Source organism: Entelurus aequoreus, linkage group LG16 (genome assembly GCF_033978785.1).
Source record: "Entelurus aequoreus isolate RoL-2023_Sb linkage group LG16, RoL_Eaeq_v1.1, whole genome shotgun sequence".
In the NCBI taxonomy this organism is placed as follows: Eukaryota; Metazoa; Chordata; class Actinopteri; order Syngnathiformes; family Syngnathidae; genus Entelurus; species Entelurus aequoreus.
Window position 1 is genome coordinate 32766568 of NC_084746.1, and position 25477 is coordinate 32792044.

Sequence of the window (25477 nt, forward strand, 5' to 3'; positions counted from 1 at the left end):
ATCATTGTCATTATGGGGTATTGTCTATAGAATTTTGAGGGCAAAAATTAATTAATTCCATTCTGGAATAAGGTTGTAACATAAAATGTGGAAAAAGTGAACACCCACCCTCCCCAGAAGGCCTCAGACAGTCGCAGGAGGAGTGACTTTGTTCGACCCCGGTGCCGTCTGTGAAGGCACAGCTGAGGGCAGCAGCTGCCAGGCTAAGCTGGTGCTGTAGGGGGTGGTTGGTTTGGGGAGCCGCCCACCACCACCACAACCGCCATAGTGGCTCTGCCAAGCCACGAGGCTGGGGGGAGCCCCAGTGGCAGCTGGGAAGGGTGGGGCGGCCAGCTGTGGAGCAGCAGGACGGTGGTGGGGTGACCTGGAGGTGCTACTACACCAGAGTAGGAAACATCAACATATTATATATGTTAAAAAAAAGTGGCTCCTTGAAAGACTGTGGCCCCTCATCACGAGCTCCGGCCACACATCTGGCGTACCATCTGTAACGCTCCCCCCAGTGTGACAGGTAGTCCCTCTCCCTCTCTGAAGGGAGCAGGAAGGTAATTTTGGGTGTAAATGCGCTCCGTAGCTCTCCGAGTGCATCTGGACACGGCAGGCACGCAGCCGAGCGGGGCCGGGTCATTAGCGGTTGGAAGGAGGCGAGCAGCTCGGAGATGGAGACTAAACAATTAGATCAAACTGTCAAGGCCGTGACGGCACCTACAGCGCATGTCTTGTCTGGACAAGAGGAATGATTCGGGTTGGACCACACGCCGGAGAAAGGTCAAATGCTAGTAATGAGAGGCCAGGAGTATATTAAAGATTCTTCCAATTTATTATCAGAATGTACAGTTGACCATTACCATGACACACATGTGAATGGGAATGCGAACAAATATGAACAGCAGCCGTATAAACAATAAGAGGAGCATTAGTTCCTCCTTGCTGCTGTACATATTGGGAAGAGGGAGCAATAAAGAATGCATCACAAAAACAAAGACAGTGATAGAAAACTGCACAACAGGTCCTAAATGTGATAATGACTTCCTTATTTTCCCCCCACATTTTTATGTTACATATGTGACAGCCTTTATTATTCACGTACACAACATTACTTAAAAAGACGAGAGCTTTCACGTTGATTGACGCCAACGGCGCAAAAGATGCCAGCATTAACAATAAAAATTTGTCGTCGTCTGAACTATTGATTTGAAGTTTGATTCGCGGCAAAGACACACAATGATGAAGTATCGAGGCCACACCTAATAAAAGGATGTAAAAATAAACTATCGCGAGAATGAAGTGGTCATTTTTCGAGGTAATATGTGTGAACTTGTGGAGAAATGATTACAAACCTGACAAAAGTCAAATTAAAATAATATTGTCAGATTATTAAAATAAAATGATTTCTGAAGAATTTTATGAAAATCATGTTTTTTTACATGAGTGGTATTACTATAGAAGAATCATAATTCAAGTATAGTATGAGTTAATTACATTGAAGGGAATAAAGTGATAATAATACAAGGGGGAAAACGTAATTTTAAAGTCCTATGAGAATAAAGTTGAAACATCCATTTTCTACATTGCTTGTTCTCATTAGCTGGAGCCTATCCCAGCTGACTTCCGACTAGAAGCGGGACACACCTTGAACTGATTGCCAGCTAATGACAGGCCACACGTAGACAATTTATTATGGTCTATTATTATTTATGGACAATTCAATGAACATGCATGTTTTTCAGAACATGCAAACTTATGAACAAAGACAAATGCCCCAATGAAGATTCAAACCTTTGATCTCCATGCTAACGACCACTATTCCTGAAATAACCACGAGCATTTGAGGATCTTACTATGAGAATAACATTGAATAAAGTCAACATTCAAGAGAAAAAGTTCAGTTAGGTTTTACTCTCGAAAAAGTCCTTTTAGAAAAGTATTTTTTGTTCAAGAAAAAATATTTCGGCTTTAAGGAAAGTTACGAAAAAATGTGCAATAGATTTACAAAAAAACGGCCTTTAATGTGTCATTGCAAGTGTTAAAATCTTGCCATGATCGCGTTAATATGACAACTTTATTCTCATTGGCTTACAACTATTTTTCCCTCTCGAAGATTAACAGCTTCATTCTTATCATATTACGAATTAAAAAAAAATCTCGCAATGTTACAACTTCATTCTCGCATCATATTTTCTGCCCCAGTGTGGCCTATAATACTCTGATGGTGTACACAACTCAGCCGCTTTTAGTTTGTTCCGATGTCTGCTACATATCGTGTAAGTTTTGGCCACATTTATCTCAAATAGTGTGATTTTAGCTTTTATCACCCTTTACCTTGGCACATTAAATAAGCATTGCTTGTTTTTATTATACGATATAAAACATGTTGTAGTGGCAGGTTTGCCTTTTGTCACGTTCAGTTCATCACAAACAAAAAAAATATATAAACATCATTGACACTTAAACATCTTAGTATTAGTTTCCACTGTCTTATACAAAGTCATGTTGGCCTAAAAAGAATAAAATATATTTTTACAGCATCACATACATCAAGACGTGTGTACCATGGCTGAGCAGGAAGTTGTGTCTTATCTAAACTCCCAAATCTTCTCCATAAAACACACATTTCCCCACTGCTGGCATTATTGCTACTTATTAATAAGGAGCTGAAGCGTAGAGAAACAATGCACCACAACAGAACCACATGAATCGTCTCCAGAAGATCCTAAATTTTGTTTGTACACTTAATGAATGCTATTGGAGGATAAGGCAGCTCCATCTTTTAAGGCCGCTATTAGACATACTGGACCAGAAGGGGCGGGGCATGGATTGTGATGTTTTTGAGTCAGTGGAAATGTTTAGGGTTAGAGCCCAAAGCCTCGACGGGGGAGAAGAATGGATTTTTTTTGTGCTGCTGTGACTCTCATACAAGAGATGACTGTTTCTCATTGCTGGTAATTTCCATACTGGCCCTGTGAGGGAGGGTGACAGGACTTGTGTTACTTGACAGTTTAAACACAAAAAGGTACAAATTCAAAAGTCAGCTACTAAAAACAAATACATCTGTGTATTCTATGATCATACTGCACGCCATTGCGAATGGCTACGTTTGCTTGTATTGACCAGCAGATGGCAGCAGATTCTCATAAGTGGTGAGCACTAACACTACTGGAGGTTTTCTGCTTTACTCTTTCATTGTTGACTAAAAGGATGTGAGGTAGATTCAGGGCAAGGATTCTAGTAATTCTAAACAGGGGTCGAATCGTGTATTTAAATTAATAAATCAATGTGTCAACCCTATCATGGGTTAAAAAGGTGCCGTTTGCAGCGGATCGGTGGCTGCCCAGAGGGCATTATAGCAGAGCCTCTTACTGGTTCATCAATGTAAATACCATGCAGGTACACAGCTAAAGGATAATGTTATGTTACAAAAAGCAGTGTATGGAAAAGTGTAGGTATGATTTGACTCCAACAGCAATATAACATATCATCCGTTTAAAAAAACAAACACATTTTTATATACACAGTACAGGCCAAAAGTTTGGACACACCTCATTTCAATGCGTTTTCTTTATTTTCATGACTATTTACATTGTAGATTGTCACTGAAGGCATCAAAACTATGAATGAACACATGTGGAGTTATGTACTTAAGACAAAAAGGTGAAATAACTGAAAACATGTTTTATATTCTAGTTTCTTAAAAAATAGCCACCCTTTGCTCTGATTACTGCTTTGCACACTCTTGGCATTCTTTCGATGAGCTTCAAAAGATAGTCACCTGAAATGGTTTTCACTTCACAAGTGTCATAGATTTGATTCCTTTCGTGTCAATCAGTCATGAAAATAAAGAAAACACGTTGAAATTAGGTTTGTCCAAACTTTTGGCCTGTAGTGTATATGTAGTAATTTAGTTTTCAATTCATTCGTGTATGTACACACACAAACGCCAGTCACTTTATTTGAGCCGAATGGCAGTTTTTTATAGTTTAAATTTAATCGCGACAAATAAAGACATTTATTTGTAAATCTGTTCTTTATTACTACTAGTAACATACATTGCATCCGTGTAGCATTCACAGCGATACACTTTTTTCACATGGTATGTTACAGCATTATTCCAAAATGGAATACATTTATTTTTGTCCTCTATGTTCAAACAATACCCCATAATGACAATGTGAATTTTTATTTTATTTTTTGTGTTGTTTGCAAATTCAGTAAAATATAAACTAAAAAAAACATATGTACATAAGAAATCACAGCCTTTGCTCAATACTTTGTTGATGCACCTTTGGCAGCATTTTAACAGACTTTTTGGGATTCCTAATGAAATATTCATAATCAAAGGTTAGCTTAGAATGTATGTCAATGTTGCTTAAATATTGATGTTTATTGAATATTTATGCATAATAGGTTAGTATAAAGGTATTATGCTTATTATTATTATTATATGTGAAGTGAATCTCCGTTGAAACCTGTTGATACTTTGCAGAAATATAGACTAAACCTGAAGACGGGCTGGGACTACCTTCGTAAAACAATTAGACGAGCTAAAAAGGTGTGAACAAGGGCAGGACTTTTTGGAGACAAGCAATAGACGGATTGTCATGGGAACCATGTTGATGGATAAACAGTTTGCTTAAAAGAAACTTCAAAATACCAATAAAAAGACTCAGATAAGGTTAACAGATACTGGCAACATTAAGACCCTGAATAGGGCAGTGAACCTTGTGAAACTCCCCCAATTTGCCAAAAGTGCTAAGAGATTTTGACGATTGGGGTTCTTGTCTCTCACACGATCCGACATGCAGGCGTGGTGACTGTGTTGACAACAACCCAGAGAGCCTCTGGAAGAATATGTCTTTGTGTTGATGCAAATAAATGTAACTGACTGAATATGGATTTGAGTGTCCGACAAATTTCTTCTCCCTCTGATCAAAAACCAACACATGGCGAGTGGAAGGAGTCACGGTTAAAGGAATCCATCCTCAAGTCTTTTTGAATACGATGCCACAAGCTTAAGCACACCTATCTTTGGGCGGTTTCGCCCGTTCCTCTGAGCAGCACCTCTCAAGCTCCATCAAGTTGGATGGAAAGTGTTAGATTTCATCCAGGATGTCTCTATACATCGCTGCATTCATCTTCCTCTCTATCCTGACGAGTCTCCCAGTCACTGCTGCTGAAAAACATCCCCGCAGCATAATGCTGCCGCTACCATGCTTCACTGTAGGGATGTTATTGGCCTGGTGATGAGCGGTGCCTGGTTTCCTCTGAACATGACGCCAAAAGAGTTCAAGCTTTGTCTCATCAGACAAGAGAATTGTGTTTCTCATGGTCAGAGTCTTTCAGGTGCATTTTGGCAAACTTTGTACGAAGAAATGGCTTTCCGTCTGGCCACTCTACCATACAGGCCTGATTGGTGGCTTGCTGCAGAGATGGTTGTCCTTCTGGAAGGTTCTCCTCTCTCCAGAGAGGAATGCTTTAGTTCTGACAGAGTGACCATCAGGTTCTTGGTCAGCTCCCTGACAAGAATGCAGCAATGAACCGAGACATCCTAGATGAAAACCAACGCATCCCATCCATGGATCTTGAGAGGTGCTGCAAAGAGGAATGGGCGAAACTGCCCAAAGATATGTGTGCCAAGCTTGTGGCATCGTATTCAAAAAGACTTCAGGCTTTAATTGTTGCCAAAGGTGTGTCAACAAAGTATTGGGATCTGAGCCAAGGATGTGCAGCCCTTTGAGACACTCTTGATTTAGAGCTATATAAATAATGTTTGATTGATTGATTGATATTGAACAAAAGCTGTGAATACGTATGTCCATGTGATTTTTCACTTTTTCATGTTTAATTAAACATAAGGGACAAGCGGTAGAAAATGGATGGGATGGATGTGTAATTCTGTTTAAATATAATAATTTATGGGGTATTGGCTGTAGAAAATTTGATACGGTTGTAACATAAGTGCTGTGGATACTTTCCGGATGCACTGTACACTCGCTGTTGCTGGTGTTTTTATATCATTTTTATATTCTTTGAAACGTGTAGCCCCCTGCAAACTGCACCTTTAAGTAGAATGTATGTTTTATGCTTTAGCTAAGCATGCTGTGTTTCTCGACCTCATTTGCTTCAAAATCCGACCCCTGGTGACCAACAAATGTTAAAAAAAAACAGTGCTAACTTTACAAATCAAAGAAGGATAGAAGATGAGGGAAAGAAAAAGAGAGAGAGAGGGGAAAAACATGAATGCAAATTAAAGGTCTAGGTGCTCAAACATCTAAGATTGGACGTTGAGGTCTTCACAGCAACCATTTACCTTTGCTTCTTATAGAGCTAGTCAGGGGGTTCAAATCCCCGGGCCTTTATTTCCTCATGTGCCCCTGAATATTCAAAGATAATAAAGATATCAACGTGTAGCTCTGGTCTCCAAGCAGGAGACCACATGATGTTACAGGGCAAAAAGAAATGATCTTCCTTCAAAAACACAACAGCATCAAATCTAAGGAAGAACCCGTCTTTAAAAGCCCTTAATATTTCCCTCAAGGGAGGGGGGGGGCATGCCATATTAGTCAGGATACAAAACCGAGATTAAACATGAATGGCAATAACAACATACAATGTTTTAGGGGAAACAACTCAAGCCCAAATATGATGATAGCGTGCAAAAAATACAAAATCACTGCTACAAATCAAAACTACGGCCACTGTGTACGTTCTGTACATTTTTTTCTAGCTGCTCAATGCTGGGCCCATACTCACCTGGTCATAGCCGTAAGGGCGCTGCTGTTGGCCCTGAGGGGGTCCTGGCTGAGGGGGGCGATAGCCACCGTACTGCTGGCCCTGCCCCTGGGGGTAATTAGGGTACTGTCCTGGGGCATTCTGGGAGGGACCTATGACACAGATTCATGTCTCTGTTAAAATAATGTATAGTGTACAGCAGTGTTTCTTAACCATAGGGCCAGGGCCCCAAAAAAATCTGTTTCTGAGCTGTGGTCCGTACGGGTCGCAGCGTTACTCAGTTGTATTACACTTTTACACCATTATGGCAGTAATGACAATTTCAAACGAACAGAAGAAGTCTGGAGCTAAAGTCGTAAAGAAGTTACTTAAGCGCAAAAATTATGACAAAAGTGGTGAAGCTGTATTTTCATTTGCACTTACATTTTTTTGATAGTTTATTTATTTATTTTAGCACTGCATAATTATATGTAAATTAAATAATTGAAATTCCTTTTTTTACGTTTTTTTTATTAGTATTTTTTTGTAATCAGCCTGACCTTAACTTTGATAATGATCTTTGTGATTAACACATGGTTTCATATCATTTATTTATTTATTTGTATTTATAAAAATAAAAAAATCATATCATTTAAAAAGGTTGTAAACTGTAAGTAGGTCAGATATAATTATTGAATACAATTAAAATAAAACGTAAGGTTACTAATTCAGTGTTAATATTAGAGTGAATGGAAAAGTTGGGCCCCAAGGTAAAAAAAAGTTAAGAACCCCTGGTGTACTGTATACTTGGGTTGTACAAATAGTCAAAGATTCGCGAATGCAGCTGAGATAGGCTCCAGCACCCCCCGCGACCCTAAAAGGGACAAGCAGTAGAAAATGGATGGATGGATGGATGATTCGAATATCAATTCTCCAGTCGAATTGTGTGATATCAGACCTTAGTGGGAGGGAGGCCGCGTACAGAACATTCATATTTTGTTGTCCAGTCGTTGTTAAAGGTCAGATTTTCACAATTTATTTTGATTTGTGTCAGGGTTGAATGAGTAGTCGTCTCCTCACCCCACTGCTGCTTCATTGTGACACATATGCCTCGCTGTTGCCCCCTGTGGGGTGGCGGGAGTACTGCATACATGAGCCAGCCTCGTTTCAATGGTTTTATCAAGCATTTTTGGGCAATGTTCGTCGGGCCGAATGAAAAGCTTTGGCCGCCAGTTGAATACGACTGCTGTAGACAAATAGTTTTGAAAGAGTAAGAAATAAATCTTAGTTTTGGTTGTCACTGTCACTACTTGATCGGTACCGGAAGACACGATTGGTCCACAAATGCGCGAAGACTACATCACAATACAGTCATGGCCAAAAATATTGGCACCACTGCATTTCTGTCAGATAATGCACCACTTCTCCCATAAAATTGTTGAAATTACAAATGCTTTGGTATTCACATATTTATTTATTTTGTTTGCATTGGGACAACACAAAAAAACAAACAAAAAAAAGCCAAATTTGATATTATTTTACACAGAACTCCAAAAATAGACTGGATAAATTATCTTACACATCTGTGAAGGCACCATTAATGCTGAAAGGTACATACAGATATTGGAGCAAAATATGTTGCCATCCAAGCAACGTCTTTTTAATGGACGCCACTGCTTATTTCAGCAAGACAATGCCAAGCCACATTCTGCACGTGTTACAACAGCGTGGCTTCGTAGTAAAAGAGTGCGGGTACTAGACTGCCTGTAGTCTAGACCTGTCTCCCATTGAAAATGTGTGGCGCAATATGAAGCCTAAAATACTATAATGGAGACCCCGGACTGTTGAACAAGTTAAGCTGTACATCTAACAAGAATGGGAAAGAATTCCACCTGAAAAGCTTAAAAAATTGGTCTCCTCAGTTCCCAAACGTTTACTGAGTGTTGTTAAAAGAAAAAGCCATGTAACACAGTGGCAAAAATGCCCCTGTGCCAACTTTTTTGCAATGTATTGCTGTCATTAAATTCTAAGTTAATGATTACTTGCATTAAAAAAATTAAGTTTCTTAGTTTGAACATTAAATACCGTATCTTGTCTTTGCAGTCTATTCAATTGAATATAAGTTGAAAAGGATTTCCAAATCATTGTATTCTGTTTTTATTTACCATTTACACAACATGCCAACTTCACTGGTTTTGGGTTTTGTATAAGAAAACTACTTTGATGGTTGTAGAGAGAAGGAGATTCGCCGATGCCAGACAACTTCATGTTTTGTGCTTTACAAGTTCAAGTGCAAAAAGAGGTTAACCACTGTATGATAAAACCAACTTCACTGGTTTCGGGTTTTGTACTACGAACACACTGCACTTCTTGCTTACAGCGTTCCACACCCCCCACCTAATCGGCCCCTCGTTGCGCAGAGGATTCTGAGAGATGTAGTTCATTTTCAGACCCAGCCAACGATAAAGCACCCCTGACTGGCTACCAAGAAAAGTTAATAGATGACAAACAAAGGTCGATAGATACCCTAAGTCGGACTCATTTGATATGAGTGATTCAGATTGAGCCCCCACATTAGTTCCTTTATAAAGGCAGACATCATGGAGGTTGTGTTGGTCTTTCCTAGAAAAGCAGGCTTCAGAAAAAAGGAGGATGCAAGTTAAAAAAAAAAACTAAACTTATCATCCCAAGTCGAGCATAACTATCCGAAGCTGTGTAGGACTGAGTAAAGCCTTACTGGGGCTCAAGTCAAACGAAGCCCACGCAGGATCATTAGACGCTTGTCTTAATGCTGTTGCGCATAACCTTGTGGGGGCTTGCAAAAGATGAGCCTGAGGTGTGTGTGTGTGTGTTTTGCCTCGATGCAAGCTCATTACTAACATGAGCTTTGGCCCAGACTCAGGTTGAGGGATGTAAACTTACAGAGGAGAGTGGGATGAGGGAGCGAAAGACTTGCTACTTTTGTTGAACAAAAAGCAACCTCTCTCTCTCTTTAAAATTCTAGCTCCACCTCATTAAAAGTGTGGCTCATTCTATAAGCCCATCTTCCAAACTTGTCTTCATATTAACTTTCTGCTAAACCCCGCAGTGACTGTCGTGGCGTGACGTAAATAAATGTAACTAAGAAAGTGTATATGCGCCAATTAATACTTCTATAACTAACGCAAATAACTGCCCGTGTATCTAATTAGAGGCAGGTCAGGAAGTATTGGCATAAATAGCTGTGGCTGTAGGCAAACTTCTGATGAAGTTTTCAAATCTAATCCACAAGATGGCAGTGGCTGTATTTGAAGTATCATGATTGGCCAGCATCTAGCAGCTTTATCTACCTTTGCATTGCGTTAAAATGTTGGTTGTGCTACTCAGCTGTGGTATGAAACTCATGTGTGTTACACTTGCCATACTGGTGTTTATAATGAACTCATCAGCTCTATTAACACTATTACAACATTGGTTTTGTCGCTGCTGTGTTGTGCAATATACTTGTTAATAAATAACCATGTGATCAAGACAGTCATGTTCTTCTTATGACTTTCTGAATGCATTTAAATCCTTACTTATGTTAAAAAGGACCTATATTTGGTGAGAATTCACTTAATTCACTACACACTAAATAATATCCAATACATATTTAGACCAGAGGCCCCCAACATTTTTTGCACCAGAGACCGGTTTAATGTAGACATTATTTTCACAGACCACCCTTCTACGCGTGGCAGATATATACAGTATAAGTGAGTGCATAAAAAATTACAACTCACCTTAACACCGAAGTAGTGGGAGCCCTGGCTGTTGTAAAAAAGCTCTCCATAGACTTTTGTTTTTTACTTATTGTCATTAACATGTGGGCTTATTTTTTGTCTAACGTATCTGACGCATCATACACGATACATCATCGTCGAGGACAAGAGCATAGATATATAATAAAATTAGATCTACTTGCCATTATCGCCAATGGATTTCTATGGCTTTTCATTTCTCTTAATTTCTATTTCTATTGTAACAGTTATGTATTCATATTTTGTGCAATATTTCATTCATAGGTTTGATTGATTGACACTTTTATTAGTAGGTTGCACAGTGAAGTACATATTCCGTAAAATTGACCACTAAATGGTAACACCGAATACGTTTTTCAACTTGTTTAAGTCGGGGTCCACTTAAATTGATTCATGATACAGATATATACTATCAGATATATACTATCATCATAATACAGTCATCACACAAGATAATTATCAGGGTATATACATTGAATTATTTAGAATCCGGGGTGTGGAGGGGGGTTTAGGTTTGGTTGTTATCATCAGTCATCAACAATTGAGAACTGAGAAATGGATATTGAAACAGTGTATAGTCTGACTTGGTAGGATATGTACAGCAAGTAGTGGACAGAGAGAGAGAGAGACAGAGAGAGAGACAGAGAGACAGAGAGAGAGAGAGAGAGAGAGAGAGAGAGAGAGAGAGAGAGAGAGAGAGAGATCAGAAGGCATAAGAAAAAGTATTTACATTTGATTATTTACATTTGATTATTAACAATCCGGGGAGGGTGTTAGTTTAGGGTTGAAGTTGCCTGGAAGTGTACTTTTATTGCGGTTTTGAAGGGGGATAGAGATGCCCTTTCTTTTATACCTGTTGGGAGCGCATTCCACATTGATTTGGCATAGAAAGAGAATGAGTTAAGACCTTTGTTAGATCGGAATCTGGGTTTAACATGGTTAGTGGAGCTCCCCCTGGTGTTGTGGTTATGGCGATCATTTACGTTAAGGAAGTAGTTTGACATGTACTTTGGTATCACTTATGTATGTTTTTTTGGTGCCATGTTCCATGCGTAAACATCTGTTAATGCTAACTGTCAATAGGGCTTTGTGCAATAATACTAGCACTTTTAACCTACTAGGCCACGGGAGATGTGCATTTTATTCCTTCAGCACACTTATTATATGCAACAATTTAGCACACTTGCACTTGAGTACTCGGTTTTTAGAAAGGCCGTGTCAGCAATTTGAAGGTTCCAGGTTTGATCCCCGCTTCTGCCCTTCTAGTCACTGCTGTTGTGTCCTTGGGTAAGACACTTTACCTACCTGCTCCCAGTAGCACCCACACTGGCCTAAATGTAGCTTAAATAGGTAAAGAATGAGTTTCACTATGTATAGCGCCATGAGTCTCTAGAAAAAAGGGCTCAATAAATATAATTCACTTCACTGCATATAGCAGTTCTCCATCTGACTTTAACTACTTTTGTGACTTTATTCTTGATCTGCCCTGCGCTGAGGTCATAGAGCAACCTAATGTTTTATATGGGTCTCCATTTTATTTTATTTTTAATATTATATCACAGTCTGTGTATGTTTTTGTACTGTTTATGTGTGATGTTGTTGTTGTCTAAGTTAACTTTATAAGGACCTTGTTGTATATACCATCAACTGCATGGGAATTAGTCTTTGACTACAATCTGGCACATTAACATCTTATATGTCAGGGGTGCTCATTACGTCGATCGCGAGCTACCGGTCGATCACGGAGGGTGTGTCAGTCGATCGCCAGCCAGGTATTAAAAAAATAGTCCTAAAAATGAGCGATCATAAATCTTCACTATGACGTCACTTTCGTCACTTGATTGACATTCACGGCACCCGAGGGTCTTCTGAGATGACGCTGGCTGCTGCCAGCTCATTATTAAGAAAAAATTACCGACAGGAAGGCGAGAAACACTTTTTATTTCAACAGACTCTGGCGCCGTACCTGTCGTCAAAACTCCAAAGACCGACTGCACAGTTGCACAATAAAAGCGCTGCTTCATCCTGCCTGCGCTAACAAAATAAGAGTCTCAGAAAGCTGACGTGCACAAGCTAGCAAGCTACAGAGTTTGCCGCCAATGTATTTCTTGTAAAGTGTATACAAAGGAGTACGGAAGCTGGACAAATAAGATGCCAAAAACCAACCACTTTCATGTGGTATTGGACAGAAAGGAGGACTTTTTTTCTCCTCTATTTGAAAATGCGGACGTTATCAGCACCACTGTCTGATTCCTATCAATTCAAGTCATCAGAATCAGGTAATACACCAACTTATATTCTTGTCTTCATGAAAGAAAGGAATATATATGTGTTAAACATGCTTGCATTATCTTTAAACACCTTTATCTTGTTAACAATATTAACTATATGTGTTAAACATGCTTGTATTATCTTTAAACACCTTTAACTTGTTAACAATGTTAACTATATATGTTAAACATGCTTGCATTATCTTTAAACACCTTTAACTTGTTAACAATATTAACTATATGTGTTAAACATGCTTGTATTATCTTTAAACACCTTTAACTTGTTAACATTAACTATATATGTTAAACATGCTTGTATTATGTTTAAACACCTTTAACTTATTAACAATATTAACTATATGTGTTAAACATGCTTGCATTATCTTTAAACACATTTAACTTGTTAACATTAACTATATATGTTAAACATGCTTGTATTATCTTTAAACACCTTTAACTTATTAACAATATTAACTATATGTGTTAAACATGCTTGTATTATCATTAAACACCTTTAACTTGTTAACAATATTAACTATGTGTTAAACATGCTTGCATTATCTTTAAACACCTTTAATTTATTAACAATATTAACTATGTGTATTAAACATTCTTGCATTAACATTAAACACCTTTAACTTGTTAACAAAAAAATATATTTCATAAATAAGTAAATATAAATTATATATATGAATGAGGTAGATCCCCGCGACTTGATCAATTGAAAAGTAGCTCGCCTGCAGAAAAAGTGTGAGCACCCCTGTTATATGTGTATTAATGTGCATTGCCCAATGTAACAAAGATATAACACAAAGCAAATACAGACTTCGTATCAGGAGTTGTATCATATCGTACATCTATTATTGGTGTGTCTAGTGCACATGTGTCAAATTTAAGGCCCAGGAGCCACATCTGGCCCAAACCATTATTCTCTGTGGCCCGCGATTGCCTGGAAAGAATGTGCATCAACTTTATTTTATCTTTATTGATTAATGTATCTACATTTTGACAGAAAAAAAGCATGAAGGCATGCAAATGCAGCTCTTAACTCAATATTATTTGATGCAACGAGCTACAGTAGGAAAGGGATTTATATGGCCCCATTTCTGGGTGGATCTCGCATGAGAGGAAGAGGAGGCGTTAATCATTTTGCTATGCAGTCTGCTGTAAATGAGGGAAAGCTCCATTCTACATAGCAACTGACGCTGTGGTCAAAATTGGAATGGCGGCTAAAGTGGATAGTGCACTCCTCCAATTTGTCACGTTTCATGTGTCAGGTAAACCAAATAGTGCCTCCTGAATCCCGTTCCTACTGTATTTCTTGCCTTTGTGTCATTCAAACCCTTTGTCTTATGAAAATTGTACACTAGCTGAAATTAAGTTGTCACTTTGACTTTTGATTCCAAAGCAGGTTTTCCATTAGTTTGTTGGTAAACAACGATAAAAAAAATTTAAAAAAGGAAGCTGTGTAATATTATCATGAAGCGGCCCTCCAAGAGCTTTGGTATCTGCGATGTGGCCCACGATGAAAGTAAGTTGGAGAAAAAATGGTCATTTGTAAATGTATTATTTCTGTGCGGCAACAAATACGTCACGGACCAGTCGGGGACCACTGTTTTAGACCACGAGGAACTTTCAGAAATGTCAGTATGTATACAACTGCAAACTCACCGTAGCCCTGCTGCTGTGGTGGGTAGCCCTGCTGACCCGGGTACTGCTGCTGAGGAGGGTAGCCCTGTTGCTGTGGAGGACCTTGCTGATAGGCCTCTTGCTGTTGGCCATATTGGGTGTTACCTTAAGAAGGGCAACATCATACAATGTGAGCAGAGTTTTTACGCAGATCAAATGCAATGAATGGTAAAAACTTTCAGAAAAAGTAATTGTGGAGTATCATGTCAACATTATTTTACATTATGCAATGTTTGAAGTAACATTTTGTTATACAAACCACTCTATAACAAAACTCATGTAAACTACTCACCCTTTGATTAATCGATCAAGAATATTTACCTGAATGCCCATCCCTATTATATAAATACCAAGTTCATGTTAGTAAGAAAGTGTTCCTTTTACTGGAAGAAATTGTTCATGTTTGAAAAGTCATGGAAAAGGAATGTTGTTAGCAGAGTGGGGAAACAAGCAAAGCAAATGTTAATTGAATAAAGAAAGTAAAGGGGTTGAGTCTGTATTCATGTTGTGTACAAGCGAGCGTTGCAGGGAACTATATTACCATCTGATTAAGACCACAGATATTTGAGGAATGAACATAAAAGCTTTAATATCCTCTATTCCTAAGTACCCAGAAAATAATGAAGGAACTGAAGTGTGTATGACGGGGGATTTATCAGTCTCTTTGCATCATGTTGTGTGTTAACACAACTCCTGGGCTGATCTCCTACCTTCTGAGGCGCCCTGTGCTGCGTGACTGTACTGGTCCCCATAGTAGTCTTCCTGCCCTGGGTACTGCTGTGGGGGTCCTACATACACATATACACAAACAACATACACACAAGTAGATTCAAGGTGTTGTTGGATGTGTGAGGATAAGGATGAGGTGGGATTTGGCTTCTACACTGTTCTTTGTTTACTTATTGCATCCTGCTTCAGCAAGATGTTTGCGAGCAACCCGTGTGGAGATGGAGGGGAAAATAAGAGTAAGACATGCAGGAAAAGTGGGTTAAGGGAGTGAGGAAGAAGAGTCACAACTTTCACACTTGACAAACGCACACAGACAAGGATTGGTCACCTTGCTGAGGCGGTCTGTATGGAGGCATAGGCCTCTGACCCATGACATGATTTCCCTGGTTGACCTGGCCCATCATGCCCATTGGGTTCTGCTGCCCTTGGTAGTGCTGGCCGCCAGCGCCGGGAGGCATGTTGTACTGCTGGGAGGGAGGCTGCTGGTGCATCATGGGGCCTGAAGCGCACCAACATCAAATCAGACAGAAACCTTGAGTACATCAAAGATCACAGCAGTAGAGTACAAATGAAAGCCTGTACCTTGATTGGGCTGCATGTTCATGTTGGGCCGTGGCCCGTAGCTTCCCATGGGCTGGCCCTGCGTCATGTTCATTTGGCTCTGCGCTGGAATGCCCTGGGATGAAGGGACAGCGTGGTTGTAACCGCCCATCGAGCCATGACTGCTCGGAGGCATGTTTATAGAGCCACTGGGCATGTTTGGGGGCTGGTTAGGGCCTGGACCAGGACCTTGCATGGGCATGTGATTAGGGCCTGGCACAAATACAAAAATGACAACACAGATTATTCATGACCGCCTTTGAAAAATGGCATAAATATTTCATACAAGTTAGAGATTTTTTCCATAAAAGTCCAGTGCAGCAGCAGAATATACTGTACATCATACAAAATGTACACAGTGTTACAGCTGGGCGATATGGGATAAAAAATAATTTGTTTTCATATCATCTGTTCTCAATTATTATCACAACTTTTTATTTTTCAGTAAATACAGATTTCCCAGTGCAAGATTATACTGACTACCATTGCATCCCTACTGTTTACTACTGCAGTAACACATTCCCAACACGTTTAAGTGAGGTAAAATATGCTAACAGCTGACAATGGCCGTGTCTATGAATGTTTTCATTGGTCATTTTGTTCATATCTACAGTATGATTGTATATACTAGCGGTGTAACGGTACAAGAAAAACCCACGCTATAGTCCGTACCTTAGTTAAGGCCATGGTCTTGTTTCTTTTTTGGTACATTTTATGGGGGTAAAGAGAACAACTTTTTTTCTTCTCAAAGTTATTTTGGTATTTTACTTGTCATCACAATCTCTATTCTGCAGTAAACAAAGTAGCAGTGGTGTACTGAATACTATAAGACTTTTATTTCAAGTCAACATTTACTAAACATTACTTTTAAATTGTAAATTATTATTTGTATTTTTGATTACGTGTATACATCAGTGCTTCTCACCAGGCCAACGGCAAGCAGTGACCCAGACAGATTGTGGAGTTTTTTTTAAACCCAAATACTGCAGCTTATACGTGTTTAATGAAAACACACTAAAGTGCCGTTTGAATTTTAAGTACTGTACTTTTTATTTTTTTTTTTTTATCCACAAATTCATAAAAGATTAAACAAAAAGTGTCTGCAGAGTTTTTTAGTACATGTTATATGTGAGGTGTTGGATCAGAGCAAACACATTAAAAAAAAATGTTTCATTGAAAAATATTTACATATATGAATGTATTTTTTTCCGATTAAATTAGTAGGTGTGTTTAATCTTCCAGTCGGGACGAATAGCATACACAAAGACATTCTGTGCCTGCCTGCAAGTCCGCATTCAGGGCAGGATTAAGAGTGAGCAGCAGCACTCAGTGAGAATAAAGTCTGTCACTGAAGTCGCTGCTCCTTCTCAATGTTGTTTCGACTTCTTTGCTAGTGTTAGTCATATTTCCTTATTTTATTCTTCGAGGCTGCACTTCCAGCTGTGTAAGGGGTAGAGGCAAAACGCTGATTGAACATTAGTTACGTCATGACGAGCCTGACTTTTGCGACGGAGGATAGGGCGGGTGCGCACACACGTACACAAACATTCATTTAAATACACAAAATCGTACACAAACATTCACAGACACACACAGTACTACGGTCAGTAAAGGCAGATTGTTCAGTGCAGAATTTTACCGAGCATCATTGCTTCTATACTGTTTACTACTGCAGTAACTTCTAACAGACATTTCCGCCATCTATGATCGTGGTAATATATGCCAACAGCTGATCACCGTGATCGAACTGAAATTAATCACAATCATCGATCAGCCCTACATAGTGCATCTGGTAAATGTCCTCTAACGAGTATGTCGAAAAGCAAACATTCCTCAATCTACATGCAAAGACTTTATGGTGTTCATCCTGGCTTGATTATTCCTAAAGCTCAGTTGTCAGTGCCCTTAAAAAACATATGCATGTACAGTAATCCCTTGTTTATCGTTGTTAATTGGTTCCAGACATGATCGCATAAAATTAATTTCCGTGAAGTGGGAATCATAAACCAAATATTTTACAGTTAGAGCATAAAAAAAAATCTGTTCACCACCTTCAAAATACGTTATTCATTGAAGCGCCTCATTCATGATTATATTTTAAACAATGGGTGCGATAAGATTAAAATGGGACATGTCTGAGCAGGCTAAATTGTCAATCATCGACACTAAGACTCGACAGAAATGCACTTAAACACACTGGATCGTTTCCCCCAGCAGCAAGGCACCACTGCGAGCAGCCCAGAGATAAAACGAAATAGCCGAATCATTAATAAACTTTACATATGCGATATCAGATACAAACGACCCCACGACAAAATTATCATGCTTACTTTTTTTTGTTGTTTCAATTTTTCATTTTAGTTTTTTTTGTGTGGAAACAATTTCAATAGATATAAACTCATATGTATAAAATACTTCAAAGTGCACCTGCATTGTTTTGTGACCCAGCAAGGGTTGTGCAATATAGACGATATAAACGCATAAACTTGGCCAACAACAGAGCTTTTAAAACTATCATTATAATGTGATTATGCAAATTTGACAGCAACAAGCTAACAAATGCGTCCTTAATGCACTGTAGCATTCTTGTTAGCAGCTACAGTCCCTAAAAAGTGCTAAGCTACTTCTAAGCTACAAATCCTTGCCTCCATGGCAGCAAATAAACTATGTTTTTTACTAGTATTGTCACTGGAGGACGAGGAATAGCTAAATATGCTATACTACATACCACAGGGGGTATATAAATAACTGTGGAACACAAGCTGGAGCTCTTGAATGTAAACAAATGTGGGCGGATCGATACAAATATCGACAGTAACAATAACAAGTATAGTATCAGAACATGGTTAATACAACAGTGCTTAGGTCAATATTTTTACCATCAAAAAATATTTTGTCATTTATGTTACTGTTTACAAACTGGACACAAGAAAGCTTTAAGGGCAAAATGCAAAATATTTAAATCAGAGCCAATCGTAGGAAATAATTTAAATATTTACCGTATTTTCCGCACTATAAGGCGCACCGGATTATAAGGCGCACCTTCAATGAATGGCCTATTTTAAAACTTTGTTCATATATAATTGGCGTTGAGGGGATCTGGTTTGGTGGCTGCAGGATTAGGTCTCTGCTTTTTGCAGATGATGTGGTCCTGATGGCTTCATCTGGCCAGGATCTGCAGCTCTCACTGGATTGGTTCGCAGCTGAGTGTGAAGCGACTGGGATGAGAATCAGCACCTCCAAGTCCAAGTCCATGGTTCTCGCCCGTAAAGGGTGGAGTGCCATCTCCGGGTTGCGGAGGATACCCTGCCCCAAGTGGAGGAGTTCAAGTACCTCGGAGTCTTGTTCACGAGTGAAGGAAGAGTGGATTGTGAGATCGACAGGCGGATCGGTGCGGCGTCTTCAGTAATGCGGACGCTGTATCGATCCGTTGTGGTGAAGAAGGAGCTGAGCCGGAAGGCAAAGCTCTCAATTTACCGGTCGATCTACGTTCCCATCCTCACCTATGGTCATGAACTTTGGGTTATGACCGAAAGGACAAGATCACGGGTACAAGCGGCCGAAATGAGTTTCCTCCGCCGGGTGGCGGGGCTCTCCCTTAGAGATAGGGTGAGGAGCTCTGCCATCCGGGGGGAGCTCAAAGTAAAGCCGCTGCTTCTCCACATCGAGAGGAGCCAGATGAGGTGGTTCGGGCATCTGGTCGGGATGCCACCCGAACGCCTCCCTAGGGAGGTGTTTAGGGCACGTCCGACCGGTAGGAGGCCACGGGGAAGACCCAGGACACGTTGGGAAGACTATGTCTCCCGGCTGGCCTGGGAACGCCTCGGGATCCCCAGGGAGGAGCTGGACGAAGTGGCTGTGGAGAGGGAAGTCTGGGCTTCCCTGCTTAGGCTGCTGCCCCCACGACCTGACCTCGGATAAGCGGAAGAAGATGGATGGATGGATGGTTCATATATAAGGCGCACCGCATTATAAGGCACATAGAATAGACGCTACAGTAGAGGCTGGGGTACGTTATGCATCCCGTAGTTGCGAGACCTGTTGTGGCTCAATATTGGTCCATATATAAGGCGCACCGGATTACAAGGCGCACTGTCAGCTTTTGAGAAAATTGGAGGTTTTTAGGTGTGCCTTATAGTGCGGAAAATACGGTAATTGATATTGTTACACCACCATTTAAAGTTTTTGTCTGATTATAATTGTGATCAAAAATGTAATCATTCAATGATTTTGAAAATTTCAGGTATCGGTAGGACCAATACTGCACCTGCAATTACTTGGTATTAGATCGATACCCAAATTTGTAGTACCGCCCAAAATGAATATGAAGTAGCTTATTGCCATTCAACAAAAGAATAAGAAGTGCTTTGTACATTTTAACAGAACCTGATAAAAAAAACATGTTACGACAGAAAGTAACCAGATCAACAGTAAATTAGCAAGTAGATAAGTAACAGTTTGACAAAATAGTACAAGTAGAAATGACACAATATTAGAAGTAGGAGAAATAATCGATTTTTAGATGCATCGCAATTCAGACATGGATGATTATAAAATCGATTAGTAAATAATCATTGCATTTACTGTAAATTAAGTCATGCAGACAATTCTAAAATTTGGCTGACAGGCACCTTTATTATAGGACACTTATGTTCCAGTTTTTTACAAATTTCCATTAATTTGATAAACGTGATGGGAATTAATTTAACTGTTTCTTAAAACAAATGCACTGTTTTAAAAAGTTGCAAAAGAAAAACGCTTATTCAGTGAAACAAAAAAAAGTAAAACTGCATCAATGTACATACATTAAAGATGCACCAATAATCGATTTTTAAACGAATCGAAGCTCCTGAATCGTAATCATGATCAAATCGTGAGGTGCCCAAAGATTCCCACCTCTACACAATATGTTACCACATATGTCAGCAGTCAAATTAGGAGCCTTTGTAACCTGTTTTAAATAATTATATTATCAGTTCAATATCAAATAATATATTGTGATATATATTGTTATTGTAGGAGGCTGCAGTATACAGCACAATATAGATTGTAGGCCATGTCACCCATCCCTAGACCCAGCCAAATAAAAAAAAAAAAGTCTCATTGTCCATTCATATATTTTGTCATAGTAGTTTTTTTTAAAACAAGGACACTGTCAGAATTCTGGGCCCCAAGGGAAAAAAACTCTTCCAGTCAGGGGCCCTTGGAATTGTCTGAAGTCTATCACCCTGCTTAAAATATGTTAAAATCTTGTCTTGTGAACCCAATATCGTGTATCATCTTGTCTAGTGAGGTCTTTTCACACTCCAAAGTTTTACTTTTAAACTGCAATATAATTTTTTAAGATCAACATTTTTTTAAATAATAATAATTTAGATAGAGGTTGTAGTTTTATATTTATTTTTTAATTAATGTACACTAAATGACAGTTTTGATTATATTATACTAATCTATTTTGAGGAAAAATATAATTGATAATTGAGCATTTTTTTGTTCAATGTCAACTAGACAAAACAACTTAAAACTTAAAAAGTAAGATTTTGCGTAATTTTGTTTTTGTTTTCCTCCCTCCATGAACGTTATTAATTGCCTCATTTTACTATGGTGACAGTGCTCACTAAAACAATTCATCAAAATTAACGTCACATTCAAAATAGTCATTTTTGTGTGGAGAAATATTCTCGTTAAATTTGCTCTCGTTACACAATGACATTACAGAACAAAATAATAGTAAATTTCAGTAGTAATGTTGATAATGGAAACTAAAAAAGCGTTAAGATCTAAGACAAACAGGTGACATCATCCTCCAGTAGAGCGCCCTTTCTTGCAGGTCTGTGCTGTTGCTAGGCAACCCCAGAGCGAGGGACCAATATGGGGTGAAGAAAAAAAAGAGGAGCAAAATAAGGGAGGGCCACTTACCAGGCATCTGTCCGTTCATCTGGTTCTGCATGTGCGCGGCCGGGGGGCCGCAGTTAACCATACCTTCAGAGGGCATGCTGTGACCGTGACTAGGCTGTGTTGGGGGCCCACTTTGGTTCATTCCACCGGGGCCCATGGGCATGTTTTGAGTCGGTGGCTGCGGATGCACAACAGAAATAAATTAAACACCATCCGTCCTTTGTCTCGTGTCTTGTCCTCATTAGAGTCGTATGTGAGCTGGAGTCTATCCCAGTTGACCTTGGGTGAGAGGTGAAGTACACCCCGGACTGGTCGCCAGGCAATCACATGTACATACAGTGCATCCGGAAAGTAATCACAGCTCTTCACTTTTTCCACATTACATCCTTATTTCAAAATGGAATATATGATTTTTTTGTCATCAAATTTATACACATAGTACCTTATAATGACTTTTTTTAATTTTGCAAATGTATTTAAAATAAAAAAAGAAAAGAAAACACATGTACGTACTTAAGTATTCACAGCTTTTGCTCAATACTTTGTTGATGCACGTTTGGCAGCAATTACAGCCTCAAATATTTTTGAATACGATGTCACAAGCTTAGCACACCTATCTTTTGGGCGTTTTTTCCCCCATTCCTCTTTGCAGCACCTGTAAAGCTACATCAGGTTGGATAGGAAGCGTTGTTTATCTTAGATGTCTCTGTACATTGCTGCATTCATCCTAGTCTAGTCAGGCAGGTGACCAAGAACCCGATTGTCACTCTGTCAGAGCTACACCATCTGTGGAGAGAGGAGAACCTTCTAGAAGGACAACCATCTCTGCAGCAATCCACCAATCAGGCCTGCATGGTATAGTGACAAGACAGAAAGCCATTTCTTCGTAAAAGGTTTGCCAAAATACACCCAAAAGACTCTCAGACTATGAGAAACTAAATTATCTAGTCTGATGAAACAAAGATTAAACTCTTGGGCATGAACGCCAAGCGTCATGTTTGGAAGAAACCAGGCAGCGCTAATTCCCAGGCCAATACCATCCCTACAGTGAAGCATGGTGGTGGCAGCATCATGCTGTGGGGATGTTTTTATGCAGCAGGAACTGGGAGACCAGTCAGGATAGAGAGGAAGATGAATGTAGCGATGTACAGAGACATCCTGGGTGAAAACCAACACTTTCCATCCAATCTGCCCAAAGATAGGTGTGCCAAGGTTGTGGCATTGTATTCAGAAAGTCTTGAGGCTGTAATTGTTGCCAAGTGCATTAACAAAGTATTGAACAAAGGCGGTGAATACTTTTTAAGTTTTTCATTTTTAATACATGTACATACCTTTTTTTTTTTTTACTTTTCACTTTGAGGTATTGTCCGTAGAATTTTGAGGACAAAAATAACTTTCTTTCATTTTGGAACAAGGCTGTAACATAACAAAATGTGGAAAAAGTGAAGCGCTTTGAATACGTTCCGGATGCACTGTATAGGCCAACACACTCACATTTACACATATCCAAACTAGCCTAGCTAATGTGTTTTGGGGGACTTTGGGAAAAAGTTACCAAAAGAAAACAAATGCAAGCACGAGGAAAACATGCAGCGATGTTCCAATGATATTTTAGGCCCGTTTACGCCAAGGCTAAGGTTATCCAGGGTAAATCCCACCTAACGTTATCCTTGTCCACACACACACAATGATCGTTTAAGACTGCCTCCCCCCTGTTCGCTGACGCAACGTGACCTAGTATGCATGCATGAAAAATGCGCACGTCATAGTCACCTCCAGTGTTGCTTTGTGTGCAAGTTCTTAAATTAAATGTAACTTATCTGAACAATATCCAGTGTTGTGGTATTTCAATTAACTGGAATCCAGTGTGCAGTGGGGCCCTATTGTAGTGAATCACACCTGAGCCATCATAAATTAATCAAATCTTTATTGGACATGTAAACAATGTGATAAAGAACATTTTACAACAATCAAACTAGGGATCTAGATATCTGGTCAGGACACTCCTCACTCTTTGGCCTTTACCTTCGTCCATTCGTTTTTGGTGACTTTATATACTCTGGACCTAGACGTTGAGTCCACAACATACATGGCGGACAATAACACGCTACCTTTTTTTTAATCACATCCACGGGAGCCCACATTTTCGTTGTCTCTCCTTCGATAAATGGACAAAGTTTTTCGGTAAGTAGAATCCCAGCTGACCTGGACATTCGAAAGTTCTCTTGCCGTCTGAGATGTGTGGTATCCGATATAGCTGCAATCGCGCGTTTTCTTCTCTTAAGGTATTCATGTGTGATTTCCACAAGCGCCTGTACATGTAGAAGAATGAGAAACACAGGCATGTCTGGATGACTCGCCTCCAGCTTTCCTGTGGTTAGTTCCGGTTGTTATGAAGCTGGCTGTGGCGCGTTCGTTTTGATGTCACTTCCTGTGTGGGCCGCGGTCTTTCTGACATCACTTCCTCTCCGAACTCAGTTTGTAAACGAGCAATGAGTCCTTTCAAAGTTAAGAACCTAAGATTCAAGAACTTACCCGTGTAAAACATTAGGGTTACCTTGGTTTAGTGTGGCTGAAACGGGGCTTAGGCTAAATAATTATTCGTTTAAGGGGTTATCCGGCTTAGTGTAGACATAGCCTTAACCACAACGCTACCATGCCCATGCAACAAACTATACAGAAATGAAATCAAAACTTGTGTGGACACTTACAGCTGGGAGGAGAGACTGCATGTTTTGATTAGAGTCTGCTATTGTTGCCAGGTACACTAGGTTTCTGTGTAGGATCTGTTGATACCTGAGGAAGAGCAAAGGGTTATCAATAAAAGGTCCATGAATGCACCGTCAATGACAATAACAATGGAGGACTTACTGTGAACACTCTGTCGTTTTGCCCTTGCTCTGGAAGTCCATTATACTTTGGATCAGATGGTTATTCTCATCAAGTAACTGCAGGCAAACGGCAGAGGATAATAAGTTATATCAGTAAAATTTGATTTTTTTTGGGGGGGGGGGTGGGGGGTGTTTAGGGAAATGTGCTGTGTGCGTTTGCGGCTAACAAAAGAAGCATCTAGCTAGCTCGCTAAAACAAGCGAACAAAAACATCAGTGGGAGCTCGGTTCAAAAACATCAGAACCAACGTTGTACAGATGTATAATATGCCTGCGTTACAGTTCATATTGGCCGCGCTCAGACTCCGCGTCATTGTTCCCAATCCCCACACACTCCGACTTGTGGACGTTACATAGTTAGCACTAGCGGCTAGCAGCCTCCATTCTGCGACACCTTTAAGAGCATTAATTACCTTCTGTATCCCGGCGGGGGTTATATCGCCCTTTCCGCGCTGTCTGTGTGGTGCAAACGCCACCGACATGGTGATATTTGGAGGGTAATTAAACGTACAAGATCATAAAATGCTAAAAGTCGCCGGCACACTTAGCAAATCAGAGCAACTCCGATGTGAACCGTTCAGAATAGGATGCTATGTTGTGATGGAGTCGTCCGGTTTAGGGGGGAGAAAGAAGTAATGTACAAACATTTATCAAACTGTTTTTTTATATTACATGCAAACACATTCATTTTCTTTATGTACTTAAATTTTAATTTACTAAATTTCAAAAACATGTGGTCTTTTATTCGCAAATTTAATATGTATGTATTCGTATTTTCCCGTTTCCCCTATTGTGCATGTAATTAAACAGTCCAAAAGCCAACGGAAATGGACTGCAGGATAAATGATGAAACTTAAATATGTATATTGGTTGTATTTGTTTTACCTGTGATATTAGGCAATATTAAATACATA

General features: G+C 39.6%; 1 protein-coding gene across 3 annotated transcripts; it reads right to left on the reverse strand.

The window, feature by feature from the left end:
• Positions 1-793: 793 nt before the first annotated feature.
• Positions 794-25176, reverse strand: ss18 (SS18 subunit of BAF chromatin remodeling complex). 3 transcript variants are annotated; one of them, XM_062022668.1, is made up of 11 exons: positions 24977-25175; positions 24545-24621; positions 24385-24469; positions 21695-21851; positions 15758-15988; positions 15504-15674; positions 15157-15234; positions 14429-14551; positions 6751-6881; positions 6308-6371; positions 794-2960 (listed from the first exon to the last, which is right to left on the reverse strand). In XM_062022668.1, exons 1-10 carry the CDS (start codon positions 25043-25045, stop codon positions 6354-6356), a joined length of 1140 nt encoding a protein of 379 aa, XP_061878652.1. In that variant the 5' UTR covers positions 25046-25175; the 3' UTR covers positions 794-2960; positions 6308-6353. The 3 variants fall into 3 exon arrangements, with proteins under 3 accessions (XP_061878652.1, XP_061878651.1, XP_061878653.1); XM_062022667.1 differs by lacking the exon at positions 6308-6371 and having other exon boundaries at positions 795-2960; positions 24977-25176; XM_062022669.1 differs by lacking the exons at positions 6308-6371; positions 15157-15234 and having other exon boundaries at positions 795-2960.
• Between the last annotated feature and the right edge of the window lie 301 nt (positions 25177-25477).